We start from the raw sequence: 19,930 nt of genomic DNA, 5'->3' as shown, positions 1-19,930 counted from the left end.
CCTGATTATCGAATCATCCTGAAATCAACGCTAGATTATCGTTATTATGTTTCCTCATGCATGCATGAAAGGGGGTTTGGAACGGGGCGCCCATCCGTGCCGTGATGTGACCAACGGGACACAGCACACACACATTCCACACAGACAGCTTCGATCGCGGAAGAAAAAAATATCGGATCAACGCAAGATTGGATATATACTGTCCTTACCTTGTCTCTGATGTAATGCAAAAATAATAATCCCAATTATCTGATCGCCATTCCAAATACTGGTCGCTGCAGCTCGGCCGAGAAAACAAACTACATTGTTTCAAATGGAGTGCAATAGCGGCCGCAAGGCGTTAGGCGGCGGTATTGACCGTCTGCGAGCTCAGACACATTCAGAACAGCCTGAACAGGCTGCCTCGATGGATTATGAATGGCAATAGCGAATAAAAGAAATAACGATCATAACAACGAGTTAACTTGTTGTTGGCGCTCAACGATTGGCGAGCTAACACGAGTTAACTCGTTGGCGCAGAAAGGGTTACGGTCAATTTCTTTATAATTTGGTAAATAAAAAATTTGGGATTTCCTCAAATGATTCATGATTTAGATTTGTAAGACATAGATATTAGATATTCCTTAAGGTTTCTGGAAGATTTTGGAGGTGGAAATAGAAGGTGACCCTCCCACAGTTCTGTATATGGTGAGATTGATGAAGATTCCTGAATTTCCCCAAGGGGATCAATAAAGCAATATCTTATCTTATAATGAGAGGAGTCATCAGCAAACACTGTGCTCTATTTACTCAAAATAGGACATAGTCATAGAACAAGCACTGCATGCTTCAGATTCTACACTGGTGGAGGTGGACATTTAAATATCTTGGGATGTTAGACTTAATTTTGCTTCAAAATGGTTTTGGCATTATGTAATCCCAGAAAACCATTTTAAACATCTGTCAGAAGAGATTAGCTGGGCCCGCAGCTAGAGAATGTGAAAACAAGAAACGTTCATTAAGATAATATTTATGAAGTTATAACAACCAAGATAATTTTAACAAATAATTTTTTAACAAATAATTTATTAAATGCAATTAGAAGATAATCAAGATACCTCAAAAGATCACAGGGCAACAACAACTACAACATCAACTAACATCTCATTAATACTAAACAGGTCATGTGAAAACACATCAGCTTTACATAACAAAACAAGAGTTCAGGCTCAGGCTGTCTCACCATTTCTGTTACATAATCATGTAAACAAGAAATTCAACAACTTATTTTGGAGCAAAGTTGATGATCACTGTTGATGCTCTCCAACTATGTGGCAGATATAGCTGTATCTAGCCGTGTACTTCTCAGTGTTGAATATATTTGGAGGATCCAATGATATGAAATGGGCCAGGCAGATAAGCATGGATGTTATTGGTATCTATGAGGTGGATAGTTCAGTTCTTCATGATCCATCTATGGTGTAAATATTAGGAGACAAAACAATACTTTCCATAATTGATTTTGATTTGATTTTATTAGGGATCCCCATTAGCTGGTGCGATAGCAACCAGCTAGTCTTCCTGGGGTCCACACACAAAAAAACACACAAAAACAATCACTATTGCAAAAAACAAAATTATTAAAAGTCAGTACACACAATGCATAATGAACCTACTGTAACAATTAATATAGCTAAAATTACATTAGTGTAAAACAAAAACAAAAAATTACTTTACAGTGTTAAAAACAATTTAAAAACAATTTAAGATTCTTTTTAAAAGTGAATCTACTGTAAATGCAGCAGAGGTTCCGAGGCAGGCCATTATGCCACAACAATGTGGAACACCCTACCCAAAGCTGTAAAGGAATGTAAATCACTACCCACCTTCAAAAACACTCTCAAAGAACACCTACGGGAGACTGCAATTCAAAACTGGCCCCTACAAATGTCCTAACCCAGTTGTACAATAAAGACCAAGCATGGCTTTGTCAGTATTCCAATGTACAGCCCCACCCAACCCCACCTACCCAACCTCCTCCAATGTACAGTTTCCATGTCAAATGTATGTCAGTATTCCAATGTACAGTGTCCCCCCCTCCTACCCACCCCCCCCCCCCCCCCCCCCCCCCCCCCCCACCTCCAATATACAGCCCCACCCCACCTACCCAACCTCCCCCAATGCACAGTTTCTATGTCAAATGTATATACTCTTCTTCTGGATTTTTTTAGTATCACAAACAGTACTGTATTTGAAAATCTGGTATGTCATAAATGTATAGATGTAGCAGTACTGTCTATCTGTATGTCATGTGTGTCATATGATGAATTGAAAATGGGGGACCCTGATGGAAACAAGACGAAAGTCTTTCTCAGGTCTGCATCCTCTTAACAATTGTATGTATTGAGCTGTACTGTACTGTACCCATTCTGCAATCTGTTAATAAACGTTTGAATCAATCAATCAATCAATCAATTCAATCAATCAATCAATCCACAGAGTTAATGCTCTAAAAATAAAATATCTCCCCAGAGCGCTGGTTCTAGGACCTGGCAATTCAAGCTGCCCACTACTGGAACCTCTAGTGTAATAATGATCATGATAATGATAATGTAGTGATACATGGAAGCTGTATAGTGATATTTTGTAATCTAGTAATGGATTCAGGGCTTATTTTTTTGTATATAATAATAAAATAAAGTATTACTATTAAATATATTTGATTTTGACATTTTGATACCTGAGGGAAATTATTTCAGGGAATAATCAAAGGTATTAACACTTTGACTGTCGGGAAACGCTTTACAGCGTCATTCCCGGCCATGCTCAAGTTGCCGGAGGACGCTGTACAGCGTCCTTATATCAATATTTAAAAAATCTGCGATCGGATTCATATTTCCCCTCCGCTGGCCTGAGATCCACCAGGAGGACCCACTGAGCTCTCTGGCGGTTCAGGAGCGCCATCTGGTGGCCGATCGGCGCAATCGCCAAACAGGAAGTGCTATGGAGGTTGTGCTGGTCGGCCATATTACTTCCGGGCACTCTGTTTGGCTCCCGGGACTCGATCTCGACACAATACATAGCGATCGATTGCCAATAACTCGATAAACAACATGATTTGGACATATATACTATTATACAAGCTGGAAATGGACCCGATATTTCTACATACCATAATAGGTAAATTACTGTTCCACGCTCATCGCCCAACGGCGCGAGGAGGATACGGTAAGATTCAGCGTTATTTTTGATCGTATTCCATATAAACTGTTATGATGAACATATCACCCACACTAGATGAATGATATAACGCTGCCCACGGAATAATAAACGATCCCCCGCCCATCCGGTCATCATCAGATCATACGTAGATCATTCTAGAAGTACGTCCAATTGACATTTTTTATATCGCCCCGATTGCCATCAAACTGTATTTCATCATCAATATAATGCATTTGGGGCTATATATCACGTTCTGGAGAAAGCTGCAGAAAGAGATGAAAACATACTTATACATTAGACCATACTTTACTATGAATATGTGAATGAAAAAGTTTAACGTTGCTACACAATGAACAATACATATAGGACTTTGAATGGGCCCTAATAATGGCAATGTAGCAATAGAATTTAAAAAGTTATAGCCCTGCAAAGAAGGGGAATTTCTCCATAGACAAATAGCGCTGGCAATCCACAGTCATTTTCCGGATTTCTGGCCGGCACCCATAGTGTTAATCACAATATATCGAATAACAATTATGACATGGAAGATTGTTAAGAAGATATTATGGGGGGGGGGGGGGGGTCAGGTGGCGTAACGGAGATTGCGTTCGTCACCAACCCCGGAGCGGCTGGATTCGCCTGTTCGAATCCAGCTCACAGCTCCGGGGTTGTCACCAGCTTGGCTGGCCGTTCACACTAATACAATTGGCAGTATTAGAGGGTGGGAGAAGCTGGCGGGGTGGGTCCGCGTCGTTGTAAACAGTGACTCCTACAGTTCGGTCGGGGCGCCTGCTAAGCGCGGATAGGATCTAAGTGGGATAGTGTGATCCTTCCACACGCTACGCCCTCGCAGTGAGAATCCGCGCTGCCAGGTGAAAAGAAGCGGTTGATTGGCTGGACGTGTGTCGGAGGAAGCACGTGGTAGCCTCCACTCTCCCAGACCGACTGTGGGGGGTAAGTGCGCAGCGACCAGGAAGGGGATTGGGAATTGGCATAACGACTAACATTGGGATGGGAGAAAATCGGAGGAAAAAGGAGGGGGGAAAAGATATTTAAAAAAAAATAAATAAAAAATAGATATTATGGTATCATGGCCCAAGTATCATATTTTGAATCAAGAGCTCTATGATGATTTTGAGTCCTAGTTACCTACATCCAGAAATTACATAAAATAAATCTATCAATTTCAAAATCAATATCAATCAATATCAATGTAAAATGTGCTGTGTATTATCTACATTACAGGTTAAGGCACCCAATACAGATGGACTAATTCTGCTCTCAATTATGTAAACAATCAGGATAAATTTGACACAATTTAATACTTGAAGGATAACACTGGTTGTAATTTGAACATATTCATATTGAAAACATTGCCTCTGAAATGCCTAAAGTTTAGGCATTTCAGAGGCAATGTTTTCAATATGAATAGGCCCTAAACCATTCCATTCCAACCCTCAGCGGCTACTGCGGCACATTATACTCTCTCTGCCTGACTTGTCTTACATGCCTTATTAAAAAAAACATTCAAAACACGTGACAGAAAAGTAGTTGCCTTGATCATCATAATCCATCATTCTAAACACAGATGAATGATTTTAGATTGCATGTGTGATCTTATCAAAACTAGTTTGATTCTTCCACACTTGAGTGTGATGAAATCTTTGTGCGTTCCCATTGGACTGTCAGTTTTGCCTCTTCACTGCCATCTGATGTAGTATGTGTCTGCTACTGTATTTACTGTATAGGGAACAGACGCTAGAGTGACGAATGCATCAGGTGGTTTAGACTTTTCATAGGCGATGCTGAAAGTAAGGAAACATTTACATTACAGCAGTGTTAGCCTTTTAAACATTTTTAAATTAAATGTAATCGGTGGAATTTACATCATTTTTGGTGCTGAGGTTTGGTTGGCTAAGGCAGGGTAGGTTACACGTCAACCTTTTGGTTGTTACATGTGTACCCTGTGCAACTCTTTCCAAAACTCAGCGATACCTAGAGACAGAGCTCCCTCTGCCAGGCCCCTGCACTCGTTGGGGGTAAAACCCACCAGCGCAGTGGCCTTGGTACCCACCCCTTGCTGCCCTGCCAGCTCTGCCACCCTGGTGGTGATAAGAGAGGCTGGGGCGTGGCAGTAGGACTGACCACCAATGTTGAAAGAGGGCCAGGGTTCGCCGACAGTAGCCATATGGCTGGGTGGGCTACCCTGTATGCTCTCTACATTACAGGCAATCTCCACAAAGCCCTCGTGTGGCAAGGCCAGCACCTGCACCCCGGGCAGGCCCCCCGGGGTGGACTCCCTGATGGCAGAGGCGATGCCGCGTCCCACGGCGATGTCCTGGGTGTCGATGGTGACGTTGCAGTTCATCACGTAGGGGCTGGTCCCAACGCCTGTGGGACACGAGTGGAGTCAAAAAGAAGAACATTAACTTTATTGTCAATTTACACAATGCAATTAAAATTTGTCTTTCCGCATATCCACATTCCCGCACACATAAGCATTTATTGGTTACTTGGTTCAGTGCCCTGCTCAAACAGGCTTCTAAAAAAGAGCAATCCCTTTAAGAAAAAAAAGGTACATTTAATTTACATAAGCTTATTAAAATGTGCTTTTCTTTTTACTCTAGCCAGCCATCTTTAAAAGGAAGGCAGGAAGCATAAATGGAGCAATGACAATTTAAGCTTAATCTGAAGAGGTTAATGCATTGAAGATTCAACACTTCTTAGTACTCTTACTTTTGATATAAGTGCACTTAACAGAAAATAATTCAGCACTCCCATAAGCATTTTGAATGTTGGATGTTGAATGTCTTCTACCACTAGCTTATTTTGCACTCTGGTTAGATGGCTTTTTGTTGTATATTCTGTACTTGGTGCAATGATAATCAATTTAATCTAATCTAATCTAACGTAGTATTTGTTGACAGAGTCTGGCTATGGGGCGACAATAATATGTTCATGAGACATGGTTTCTCCCTTCAGCCTTTAATCAGCGTGGTTTATTATTTACATTGGCACACAGCAGCACATGAGTTCTCCTCTCCGTGAGAGGCAGGTGGGAAGAGATAGAGGGGGAGGAGGCATCTCCTTAAATACCCTCTACCTGGCGGTAGCATTAGTGACTCCGCCTATAGCGCCCTCTAGTGGAAACAGTTATGCATAGTTAGACAGTTACTAGCAATCATATATAACCTCTAACTTTAACAGTATTGCTAGTATGAGTATTGCTTACCTGTAAGGCCGTATCGTTTCTGTGGCTGGGGCCCCACGTCGGGCCTGATGGCCTGAAGGTCTGGAGTCTTCGTGAACCAGCCCATCTCCTTCCTCCTCTGAGCCAGTCCCCGCTGGAGAGGTGTGTCCACCCAGCCAAACAGGAACGCACTGGTGCCCCGGATCCTCCCAGTCAGCCCCTCAGCCACAGCTGCCCCCCCCCCCCCAAAACAAAACAAAACAAACAAAAGAGCACAGGATGGGTTTGCTAACTAGTACATCTAGTCTAGGCCCTACAACTAGAAAGGCTTTTTTGTATCCTTTATTTTAGGTTCTCTGAGCACGGATGCTCTTTTTCAGCAATGCCCTGCTTCACATTCACACAGTTCCATTCACACCTGGGAGCCGCCCAGTACAACCACAGTCTGACACTGTTGGCCACTGAGCAACTCCACTGGAGCAGTTGGGGTTTAAGTGCCTTGCTCAAAGGCACTTCAGCGGTTCTAATGAGGGACGGGAGAGAGTTATTCATTTTTCCTGCTGGTCCGGGGGATCGAACCAGCGACCTTCCGCTCACAAAAGCGCTTCTCTAAGCATTAGGCCCCCGCTGCCACACTTTTTCACCGTGGGTGCAGATTCAGAGTCCTCAACTTTAAAGGAGCTGTAAGTGTTTTGTTTTTTATAACAATTAAAGTAAGTGATCTACATGTTAAAATAAAATCTTTACATTCTGACAGCTATCACTGATCTAGAGTGTTTGGTCAGTAACATCCTTGACATTAACATAGATGAAGCTATCCAATCCAAGCCATGGCATGGCATGAAGTAATGTTAGACACTAGATTATGTATGTATTTCTTCCCCAGTGACTCACTCACACACACACACACACACACACACGGCTTATTAGCCGTCTTTAGAATTAGCATACCACATTCCCACTACACAGATCTAACACATTAATTGTTTTTATCTCTATTTTTATCGTTTTAAATCTTTTCATCTTATATTTAGCTCTATGGTTGATAGTCAGCTGTTTGAATGCCTGTGGTGTCTTGCTGTGAAGACAACAACCCAATTACCCCCTAGGGGTTTCATTTAAAAATAATATATATAATATTCATATATGGTGAAGGTAATTAGATCATCTGGGTCCGTTTTTTCCTCAGCTCTTTGCTCCATTAATTGTAGAGCAAATAATTTATATTTTTAATCTGTCTATTTCTTCTGGTGTAGTTCCTACAGTAGGGTTTGGAAACCAGTGCACGTCCTTCCGTTGCACAAGGGTGGAGATAAGAATGATTGTGGAATCTATTGTAAACTGTCAACTTAAAGACTTTCTATTTCATTCTATTTTATCTTTGCACCAATCTGGATTTAGAGCTACCCGCAGCACTATCTCAGCCATCACTTTGGTTATAGATAATATAGTTTATGCTACAGATTTAAGAAAACACTTTTATATAGCTGTCTAAGGCCTTTGATACAATTGATCATTATCTGCTCCTGAATAGATTATGTAATTATGCCTAGATGGAAATGCTTGTAACTGGTTTCAAAATTATTTATCTGATAGATTTCAATGTGTGAAATCAGGGTCTGTCCAATCTGGATTTTTGCAGATAGCAAAAGGGGTCAAATGTCAACCTTAGGTCCTGTGCTTTTCACTATTTATATTAATGATATTGTTTCCTCAGTTAGTGGCTATCAAATTCATCTTTATGCTGATGATACCATTATGTATTGTGTTGCTCACTGTGGAATTAGCTATTGCAACTTTCTTGCCCCACATTAAATTAATGAGAATTCATGTTGTTCTCTAGACCCAGAGACCTTGACCCTAATACTCTATTATATATATATATATATATATGTATATAACTGTTGCGAATGCATCTATTATTAAGAGAGTTACGGAGTATAAATATATTGGCACCTGCCTTGATGAGAAATTTACATAGGTATCATATTGACAGAAAATTGGCTTCTTGTAGGAACAAAACCAGCTTTCCAATATTTAGTAGAAAGACGATTGTCAAAGCAGTTATATTTCTACTGGCTACGCTTTCTGCTTCGCTATGGGATATCCTCTGTGCACGCACGCACCTACTTGAAACTTCTCACATGTACCTTCTCATCTGTCTGATCACGCCCACCTCCGGCCAGCATATAGCCCAGGTGAGGTGATCAGCTCCCCCTTCCTCATAATTTCAAAACGAAACGTTGTGCTCACAGGCCTTCGGCAGTTCGGAAATATAGAGTTTATTTAGTTAGGTAAGAGATGCAAGGATATTCCACCGAAGTCCTTTTTTCAGGACTCCCTCAGCGTGTTCGGAAAGGGAAGCGCTTGGGGTACCGCTGCTCGTTATGGAGTTTTCCTACAGTAGCAGACAGACAATTCCTCGTCGGGGGACTGCTGGTATGCTATGGCGCGGTCGGAAGGCTTTTGAGCCAGGGGAAAGACTTGTTTATCTTTCCTGGCGTGTTCCCCTCCGGTTAGATTGGGGACCCCAAATGTTTTTTACCCCCGCTCGGCATGCTAGGGTTAATTGCAGGCTGGGCATGGCGGAGCGCGTCTTCAAGAGAGACGCGTCAGAGGGAATCCCGGACAGTGGGGTTCCCTGAGCCCCGCCCTCGCCAGGTACGGAGAGAGCATGCGACATAGACAGAAACGGAGGTGGCTGGGACCGGGTTGAAGAAAGGCACCTGTCCCCCACCCCGTCTGCGTATCATTCTTGTTTGTTTAGTGTAAGACCGCTCTATGAAAAGACCGGCAGTTTTTGTTGAAACAAACGGGCAGTCATTCGCCCCTGTGTGTCGTGTGCGCTCTGACCAGACATCTCTACGTGTAAGCTTCGGCGCCGGCAAGACGAGCCAGACACCGCCGCTGGGCGTGTGTTATTTGGACGTGTTTTGTGGAGAGACGTCCAGAAGAGCTTGGCCGCCTTCATCCAAGGAAAGGAGTGTGACCAGCGGCAAGTGTACTGAGAAGCTCCAGGTGTGTGCTTGTGTAAACTTTGAGGTGCGTGTCCTTTCTCTCTCGGGAGAATGGATCGCCCGTCATTTCCTGCTGTGTCTTCTTAGCCTTTGCATAGAGAGAGAAAGCACATAACGTTGCTAAGTGCCCTGTTTTGGATGTGCATGTCCTTTCTCTCTCCCGGGAGAGTGGACCGGCCCATCATTTCTACTGTCTTTGGTGCTCTGTTGTTTTTTCCTTGTGACCGCTGATCCGCACTTCTTAAAGAGTAGCGACGGCCTGGTTTTCTCCCTGTGTTATGTCAGTGAGCTGCCCAGGTCCTTACATTGGACCGGGAGCTGAAAGCACGACAACGGGGAATTATATATTTAGAACTATATATTTAGAACTAATATATATATATATATATATATATATATATATATATATATATATATGGTAAATTGAAAATGGGGTACCCTGAGGTAAACAAGACGAATGTCTTTCTCTGGTCTGTATCCCCCTAACAAAAGTATTGTACCCATTCTGCAATCTGTTAATACAATTTTCAATCAATATATCCAGACAGCCCTGTGCCAGCCAGAGCAGCCTGAAGGACATCAACTGGGACAGCTCCCAGTGGCAGCCGCTGATCCAAGACCGCTGCTTCCTCTCCTGGCTGGTGAAGATCCCCTCGGAGCAGGAGCAGCTCCGCGCGCGCCAGATCACCGCCCAGCAGATCAACAAGCTGGAGGAGCTCTGGAAGGTACGGAGCCACCCGTCTGGAGCATGCGGGGTTCGCACAAGGTCCTTGGAAGTGCTTAAAGTGCTTGATTTTCTACCAAAAAAAGTCACGGTCTGGAATTCCTTGAAAACAGCAAATTTTTTAACAAGGTGCTTAAAAAGCCCTTGAAATTCAAATCAACCGTTCACATTGAAAGTTTTGTTCATCCATGATAAAATTGTTCTGAAATTGATTTTTTTTTAATTTAAAGTGTAAATACCGTAATTTTCGCACTATAAGCCGCACCTGAATATAAGCCGCAGCAGCTAAATTGAATGATGTGTACATATATAAGCCGCACTGGACTATAAGCTGCAGGTGTTTTAATGTTTAATTACCATATGTAAGGGTTTGTGCACAGAGGGGATTGTCGGGAAAGAGATGGCTGTTTGAGGAAGCTCCCATTTATTAACATTTTTGTTTAAACAGGAACGATACCCAGTTAGCCGGCGCCGGGTACAGTAGATACCAACGTTAGCTCTCATAACGATAACCAGTTAGCAGCGCCAGGTACAGTAGGTACCAACTTTAGCTCTCATAACGATAGCCAGTTAGCAGCTCCGGGTACAGTAGATACCAACGTTAGCTCTCATAACGATAGCCAGTTAGCAGCGCCGGGTACAGTAGATACCAACGTTAGCTCTCATAACGATAACCAGTTAGCAGCGCCGGGTACAGTAGATACCAACGTTAGCTCTCATAACGATAACCAGTTAGCAGCGCCGGGTACAGTAGATACCAACGTTAGCTCTCATAACGATAGCCAGTTAGCAGCGCCGGGTACAGTAGGTAGCAACGTTAGCTCTCATAACGATAGCCAGTTAGCAGCGCCGGGTACAGTAGGTAGCAACGTTAGCTCTCATAACGATAGCCAGTTAGCAGCGCCGGGTACAGTAGGTAGCAACGTTAGCTCTCATAACGATAGCCAGTTAGCAGCTCCGGGTACAGTAGGTAGCAACGTTAGCTCTCATAACGATAGCCAGTTAGCAGCTCCGGGTACAGTAGGTACCAACGTTAGCTCTCATAACGATAGCCAGTTAGCAGCGCCGGGTACAGTAGGTACCAACGTTAGCTCATAATGATAGCCAGTTAGCCAGCGCCGGGTACAGTAGGTACCAACGTTAGCTCTCATAACGATAGCCAGTTAGCCAGCGCCAGGTACAGTAGGTACCAACGTTAGCTCATAACGATAGCCAGTTAGCAGCGCCGGGTACAGTAGGTACCAACGTTAGCTCTCATAACGATAGCCAGTTAGCAGCTCCGGGTACAGTAGGTACCAACGTTAGCTCTCATAACGATAGCCAGTTAGCCAGCGCCAGGTACAGTAGGTACCAACGTTAGCTCATAACGATAGCCAGTTAGCAGCTCCGGGTACAGTAGGTACCAACGTTGGCTCTCATAACGATAGCCAGTTAGCAGCGCCAGGTACAGTAGGTAGCAACGTTAGCTCTCATAACGATAACCAGTTAGCAGCGCCAGGTACAGTAGGTACTAACGTTAGCTCATAACGATAGCCAGTTAGCAGCGCCGGGTACAGTAGGTACCAATGTTAGCTCTCATAACGATAGCCAGTTAGCAGCGCCAGGTACAGTAGGTATCAACTTTAGCTCTCATAACGATAGCCAGTTAGCCAGCGCCGGGTACAGTAGGTACCAATGTTAGCTCTCATAACGATAGCCAGTTAGCAGCTCCGGGTACAGTAGGTACCAACTTTAGCTCATAACGATAACCAGTTAGCAGCGCCGGGTACAGTAGGTACCAACTTTAGCTCTCATAACGATAACCAGTTAGCAGCTCCAGGTACAGTAGGTACCAACTTTAGCTCTCATAACGATAGGCAGTTAGCCAGCACCTGCGAAATCGAATGCCAAACTGATGATATCAGGAGCTATCAGTAGCTAGATAACATTAGACAACGCCTCATGTATTAATAAACTAAAGTGAATAGTTCGTTGATTGGGTCATTTTGTTTAATGCTTCAGTTATGTTGAAAGAGGAGCTCTGAGCAGCTCATACACTAGACTCTTGCCGTAATGGTTTGTTGACGTGGGTCTGTGAGGGGGAGGAGGAGGGGCAAGGCGTGCACTGCTGCAGCAGATTTAGGAGTCTGATCTGACGGTCACAGAGCTGAGGGAGTGTGCCCAGTTAGCTGTAAAAATCCATAGATTAGCCGCACCGTTATATAAGCCACAGGGTCGAAAAATGGGGGGGAAAGCTGCGGCTTATAGTCCGAAAATTACGGTAATTATCTGAGATTTAAGTTTTAAGCCATAAACATTGGATCCTTTTTGGATTTTCTTTCTATAAAAACAGCATTTAAAAGTGAATTGTATCCTTTTAAATGCCCTTTTTAAAATGAAAAAAATGTAATACAATTTTGCAATGTCTGTGGGAACCCTGTATAACAGAAGGAAGAGTGGTTGCATCAGAATACCAGCGTCCTGTGCTCTGCTTGGTGCCTATGGGAGATGCATGGAGAAGCTAAAATATACCAGCAATTTTGAGGAAGTAGCTAGTTAACAATGCAACAAACTGCAGATGATTCTGACACCGAGGTAATAATCTCGTTTAAACGACGGGTCATAAACGAGGAGATGGCTGATGGCATTCAACTCCATGTCGGCCGAACTGAACGTTTTCACACTTGGCAGTTGGCACCAATGTACGTTCACGTGCTACGTTCAGTGCAACGCACTGCTAGCTGGCCTCCCGGCCACTGCCACCAAGCCTCTTCAACTCATTCTAGAACGCAGAGGCCCGCCTGATCTCAAACCTACCGAAGTCGGCCCATGTCACCCCACTTCTTAGGGACCTGCACTGGCTCCCCATTGCTGCACGTATCCGCTTCAAGGCCCTCGACCTAGCATACCGTGCGGCAAAGGGAACCGCTCCCGCCTACCTCCGGTCAATGGTCTCTAACTACACACCCTCAAGACCCCTACGCTCTGCATCTTCTGGCCGCCTCAGATCTACTCCTATCCAAGCTCCCGGAGGGTCATCAAAGAGAAGCCACCTATTCTCAGTCCTTGCCCCACAATGGTGGAATGAACTACCCATCCCAGTTAGGACAGCCGAATCCCGTCCAATCTTTCGCCGTCGACTAAAGACTCACTTCTTCAACCATTATCTGAAATGATAAAAAAAAAAAAAAAAAAACTCTAACCCCGACTAACCTTACTGTCATGCACTTGTCCTAATAAACTAACCTACACTGTAACACGCAACACTTTGATGAACATTGTTACTCAGCTGATAGAGTTATACCCTTCTTGCTGTCTTGTCGCACAGAACTTGTAAGTCGCTTTGGATAAAAGCGTCAGCTAAATGACTAAATGAAAATGTAAATGTAAATATCATACTGGCTCGTCTTGCTTCACCTGTTTTGAATAAGGTGAAGTGTCGCAGAGCCATGCAGTGTGTCCACACTCCCCACTCTGTTGTCAGATGTGTACCAGAACCTGTTGGACGTCCCACGACTCTAGGTTCGCCGTCCCTCGGGGTTACCGAGGGTGAGGCTCAGTACACAGGAGGAGGCGAGTTTGTCGGAACCAAGCGTTACGCTTACGTTCCCCCTCGCCTTGTTATGTACATATGTGTTGTGTTGGTGTTGGTTGTTGGAACGCCATACGTTCCCCCCCTCACCATTATGTATGTAATTTTATGTTCGGAGTTGGGTGGTGTTGGAAAATTAAAAGTCCACTCTGAAGCCAGACCGGCAGTTTTCTGTTCAACAAACGTGCCACTATGTACGTAACTTTGTTACCCTGTATATATTGTTTGGCTGACGTTGATGTTGATGGTTCGAAACTAAAATGTCCGGCTAGAACCGGCAGTTGTCGTGTAATCATTTCTAGGATATGGTGCCAAATGGCGAGTACACCATGTTACCATTCCTGGTTTGGGAAGGTAGGTGGTAGACATTTTGTATATGTCTGTTATCAGCAGGTTTTTTAACTGACTGATGTGTGATAGATTTATCCAGTGACCCCCGCCTTTTTATTGTTATTTAATCAAATTGGGAGCCGCTGTCTCTTGTGGTGTATAGCCCAGAGCCTGTGAGCGGTGCTTGGTTCCATTTTTCAATTGAAACTTGGAACTAGCGTTACGTCTGGGGGTCCCTGAATCCACTCATATATGTTGTGATATGACGTGCAATCATCTCCTCCATAAGTATGCCTGATATGATGCCAAGCGGGTACACCATGTTACCATTCCTGCTGGGAAGGTAGGTGGTAGACATTTTGTATGTCTTTTATCAGCAGGTTTTTAACTGACTGATGTGTGTTAGATTCGTCCAGGACCCCCCGCCTTCTTATTGTTATTTAATAAAATTGAGAGCCGCTGTCTCTTGTGGCGTATAGCCCAGAGCCTGCGGGCGGTGCTTGGTTCCATTTTTTCGATTGAAACTTGGAACTAGCGTTACGACTGGGGGCCCCTGAATCTGCTCATATATGCTGTGATATGGTGCTGTCTAGAGAGGGAAAGCCCCCCAAGGGGGTTTTTCCCTTTCATTAAGGCAGAGCCTGGCGTTGAACATGGTAACAAATGAAACTCGGGTTTTTCACATGTATGTTAACTGGGAAAAGGGCCTCGTTACGCTCCTCACGTAGTGATGTATGTACGTAGAAGTCCCACCCAGGCAGGATGACCTGACGCCGTGTTCAGCGCCAGAGCTGTATTAGCTTATCTTTCTTGTCATAAAGGAGGTTCCCCGGGCGCCCCAGTGGCGAACCACATAATGCGCTGAGTCGCGGCACGGCCGACCCGGGTTCGATTCCCGGACCCGTCGTTATTTGCCGAATGTCTTCCCCCCACTCTGTCTCCCGTTCCTCCTCTCTCTCTCTCTCTACTGGACTGCCCAGTAGTAAAAAGCGATAAACGCTAAAAAAGAAATCGTAAAAAAATTAAATAAAGGAGGTTCCCCGCTATCCGCCAACCCGGACGTGTGGGGATCCTTGCTAGCCCTGGTGTTAGCAACCAGGGGAATTACGTGCGCACTTCCCCAGTTCAGGGTTTTTTACTCAAGGCTCATTTCGTCACACACTGTTACGAACCTGGCTCTGTTATGATAAAGCAGATGCCGCAGCTGCGACAACCCTGGCCAGACAAAATCGATTTAATTCTGAATCTTGTTGGCGGAATAGGTCAGTTACGGTCCCGGTAATGGGACGTTCTGCCCCCGTCCTCTGTGTAAATGGGGAGGGGGTCAGATCCATACCGCGCATATCTCCTGATTGGTTGATTGTAAGAGGAGACATGGTGAAGGTTTCCATCCTCGGTGTAGGCTGCTAAGCAGCCCCCCCTGCTGAAAAGGGGGATGACGTCTGCCCACGCTGTGGCCTTGCTCGTCGCCCGAATGTAGGGAGGAAGAACACACAGTGGTACTGTGGTATGTTTTCCCCCAGACTCATGAGTGGTTGGATGGCGAGTAGAGTCTTAGACTGAGATCCCACATCTCTGATCATCTTCATTATGAATTGAAAATGAGGGGCCCGGAGGTAAACAAGACAAAAGATCTTTCTCTGGTCTGCATTCCCCCCTTAACATAATCGCCGCCACACAATATGAGCATCTTATAGCTCTGACACCACCGCTGTAAGCCTATGGAGTCGCTCACCTTCTTTGCAGGGCTATAACTATTTAAATAGTATAGCTGCTATATCTGCATTACTATGGCCCATTCGACATCGGGTATCTATCGTTCAGGATGTGGGAACGTTATATTTTTCCATTCATACATTGTCGTTTAATACCGTCGTGAATATAAGTATGTCTGCGGTAATTCCTAGAACGCGAGTTATAGGCCCTGATGCATATTATACTTTTCTATTATACTAGCATTTCGTCCCTATACACGCTACAATAAAAATTTCAAATGCATATGATCGGTATATATTATGCTCCATCATGCATGAAGGAAAGGGGGGGGGGGTCGTTTCTGATTAATTGATTGTCAATAACGGCTTTCTTTAGTACAACATCATAAGTTGATCAGATGGATTGCAATGAAAGAAATGGAGAATGGAGCTGGAATTAACGTTAGATTCCTCTTACCTCTGGCCGATGATACTGGAGGAAAAATATTCCAATTATTTGATTGCCATCTGCTAGATCGTATGTCCATTTGGCAGACACCATAAACTTCAAAAGCATAATGATTCTTGCGTCTCGAAGGCGATTCAATGCACTCGACTGTTCATCTGGATTCACGTTACAAGAAAACTGCACCGGGACGACATTCACCGATGCACAGAGTCATACTTCCTGTAGAAAAGTAAGTGCAACATCGGCCGAAATCCACCAGGTGGCGGTTTCGGGCCGTTGCAATCGCAGACAGAGTGTCAGAGTTTCCCAGAGCCTTGGTGGATGAATGGCAATAGCGAATAAAAGAAATAACGATCACAATAACGAGTTTACTCATTGTTGGCAATATTCGATTGGCGGGAAACAACGAGTTAACTCGTTCTTGGCGCAGAATGTGTTAACAATTGTGTGTATTTTATTTTTTAATTTTTTTTATATGTTTTTGTAGATTTTTATTGGTTTGTACTACCGGGCAGTCCGGTAGAGAGAGGGAGAGGAGGAAATGGGAGACAGAGCAGGCGAAGACATTCGGCAAAGGACGCCGAGTCCGGGAGTCGAACCAGGGTCTGCCGTTTCGCGACGCAGCTCGTTACATGGTGTGCTACTAAAGCGCCAACAATTGTGTGTATTCAATCAATCAATCAAATTTATTTATATAGCACATTTAGACATGACTCTTGTCAACCAAAGTGCTTCACATAGCTAAGAACAAAAAAAAGTATAGAATAAATAATAATAAAAAAAACAACGGATAGACAAAGGAAAACAGAACAACACGTCAACAAGCAAGGCAAGAGTCAAAGTGAGTCAGGGAAGGCCAGGCGATATAGGTGGGTTTTGAGTTTCGATTTAAAAGACTCAATGGAGGTGGCAGATTTAATGGACATGGGGATGCTGTTCCAGAGGTCAGGGCTGCAACCGCAAAAGCACGTCCCCCGTACGTATTGAGCGTACGGTGTGGTACCCATTCTCCAATCTGTTAATAAGAATTTTTCAATTCGATAATCAATCATTGATGTGGGACCTCGGCCACTGGGCTGTGTCACATCTCACGTGGCGGGCTTCGCCGACTCCCCCACCTCTAGGGGTCTAAAGTGGGGTGTCGGGCCAATACGGTGGGGAGGTAGTGGGCCTATTCTGCCTCCCTACAGACTAACGTGTTGGTAGTTAGAGGTCAGTGCTTCCTGGTTCCGGGTGTTTTTACGACACTGCCGTTAGGAACCTGCACGCCCCCAGATCTGTCAAAACAGCATAAAACGGCTGGGACAATCAAGCTTCGCTCTTACTAAGGTATTGGTCAGCCTGTAGGCTCCTGAAACCCCTGGGAGCTCTGTGAGAGGGCTTGTCTGGTCAGACGTAGCCAGAGACTCCCAAGAGGGGGTAACGGGCAGGCCTGTGGTCACAGGGGGGGACCCCCACCCAGTGGGTGGGCCAGTGGGGTGCTGCTCTCGGGCTGTCAGTCCCTCTAGCGCCCCTGTGACTTACGGCCAAATGTACGCCCCCTGTCTGGTGCTCCATTTTTTACGGAGGGGCAGCTACGTTGGGGGACACAGGTCTCATCCTGGCCATGCCGGGGCGGGATCAGTCTTAGCCTAGTGTCCACCAGGTGTCAGTCGTACTCTGCTTTGCTAGTCACCTGTCGGCCTGAAGGCCCCCGGCATTCCTAGGAAGCTCATTATGCGGCTGCCTCGTCAGACCTAGCCCGGAGCTTCCAGTATGAGAATGGTGGGGCAGACCTGCCGTCACAGGGGGGGGCTCACCCAGCGGGTGGGCCACGGCGGAGCTGCTTCAGGCAGCTGGCCCCCATGGCACCCTCTGTGACTCACGGTCAAGCGCGTGCACACTCCCTCTCTCGGCACTCGGCTCGGTAAGTAGCGCGGTGGCCCTGAGGCGGGTAGGGCGCTGTCACCTTGGTCCTCATCGGAACCTTTGGGGGGTTCTATCTTGTGGCGTTAGCCGGGGGCCCCCGCCTCTCGTGCGGCCCTTAGGGCTGGAACCCCTTCTGCATCCCGCTGCTAGGTGGCTGGCGGGGTGCATGGTGGGGTAGACGACGGTTTTCCACTTGATCTACTCGCCTTGTGCGTTTTTGGGGTAACTGCGCCCCACTACGCATGGTCCTAGTCCTACCATCCGCTCCTCGTTAGGATGGGCAGGGGGCCTGGACCCCACCCTGTGTTTTCTGATGGTCGTGAAGGGGACCTCAGGGGGTGCATTTGTCGGGGCTACGTGGCATGCTTCGCCCGTTGTCCCATAGCGAAGCAGAAAGCGTAGCCAGTAGAAATATAACGAAGGTTATCCGATAACCCTAGTTATATGATACTGGCGTAACTTTCTGCTTTTACCAGCCCTGAGGACCCCTGGCTGGGTTTCGTTTGAAATTCAGACTCGGAAGGGAGAGCTGATCACCTCACCTGGGCTATATGCTGGCCGGAGGTGGGCGTGATCAGACAGTGAGAAGTTTCAAGTAGCTGCGTGCGTGCGCAGAGGATATCCCATAGCGAAGCAGAAAGCTACGCCAGTATCATATAACTAGGGTTATCGGATAACCTTCGTTTTCTTATCAGATTTGGACTATAGGGATGTAATCTACAGACATGCTGCTGCTTGTTTTCATCTTTGTGTTATTATATCTTTTTTAATTGTATAATCTGACAACAAGAGCACTAACAACACATTCTTTGTATGAGCTTTACAACCAGTATGTTCACTATTTTCAACCTGTTCAAAGAGAATACGGCACCTTCTTCAAATTGATACACTCACCTCGAGCCTCCCTGGCACAATCTTCCACTCCCACCTCCTCCCCCAGAGGGTAGAGAGGAATCAGGTCCACAGCGCCCATACAAGGATGGACCCCCATGTGAGCACTCATGTCAATTAACCCACAGGCTTTCTCACATGCAGACAGGATGGCCTCCCCTAGGATTCACATAAAATAAATAAAATAAAATAAATAAATAAAAACAAATCAAATAAATGTGTGACAAATAATAAACAAACTTGAAACTTGAATCACCTTCACCATGACAGAACAGAGGTGATTGAAACCCAAGCCCCCCCCCCCCCCCCCCCCAAACCAAACTAGACTTTAGGTGGCCCACCATTAGGCCTGCCGCGATAAGCAATAAATCGATTAATTGCCGCGATAATTAAAATGAATGCAATGATTTTGACGGGCGCGATTAATTGCTATTTGTGCGTTTGTTTTAATGAGGCGGACCCAGTGCCCCTTGTCAGTCACTGTCCGTGTTGGGAGGCGGGCCGCTGGCTTTACTACAGAGCACTAGTGATGTGCCAAACAGATCATTTCAGTGAGTGAGCGATTCGATACATGCTCACGACAATGAACCGATTAACTGATTCGACTCACGGTTCACGGATCATTGACACTTCCGGAGCCAGCTGCCGCATTCAAACTATGAAAAAAATTTGGCCGATGTTATACATACAATTACATACAATTATACATACAATTGTTAAGGGGATGCAGACCAGAGAAAGACGTTCGTCTTGTTTACATCAGGATCCCCCTGTTTACATCAGTAATCATCGGTAACATTTAGAATTGATTTCAAGGTCCTCCTCCTTATATACAAAGTATAAACCTTTTACGATCATCTACTATTGAAGGTTCCAAGCCACAGTCTAAAGAAAATCAGGGATGCAGCCTTTGCTAACTATGCACCAAAGTTATG

At 45.1% G+C, this 19,930-nt stretch overlaps 1 protein-coding gene across 2 annotated transcripts in view; it reads right to left on the bottom strand.

Annotated features, from left to right (window-relative positions):
* Positions 1-2,159: 2,159 nt before the first annotated feature.
* ftcdnl1 (formiminotransferase cyclodeaminase N-terminal like 1) overlaps positions 2,160-19,930 on the bottom strand; it is a 34,537-nt gene continuing 16,766 nt past the window's right edge. For both annotated transcript variants that reach the window (XM_084309459.1, XM_084309460.1), the window contains exons 4-6: positions 18,999-19,154; positions 6,434-6,622; positions 2,160-5,592 (exon numbers count right to left, since the gene is read on the bottom strand). In XM_084309459.1, coding sequence (XP_084165585.1) covers positions 5,153-5,592; positions 6,434-6,622; positions 18,999-19,154 — 785 coding nt within the window. In that variant the 3' untranslated portion in view covers positions 2,160-5,152. The remainder of the gene's footprint in view (positions 5,593-6,433; positions 6,623-18,998; positions 19,155-19,930) is intronic.

Source organism: Notolepis coatsorum, assembly GCF_963971535.1.
Source record: "Notolepis coatsorum genome assembly, chromosome: 3".
Classification (NCBI taxonomy): domain Eukaryota; kingdom Metazoa; phylum Chordata; class Actinopteri; order Aulopiformes; family Paralepididae; genus Notolepis; species Notolepis coatsorum.
Note: the sequence above shows the minus strand (reverse complement) of the source record. Positions and strands in the feature narration are given on the sequence as shown.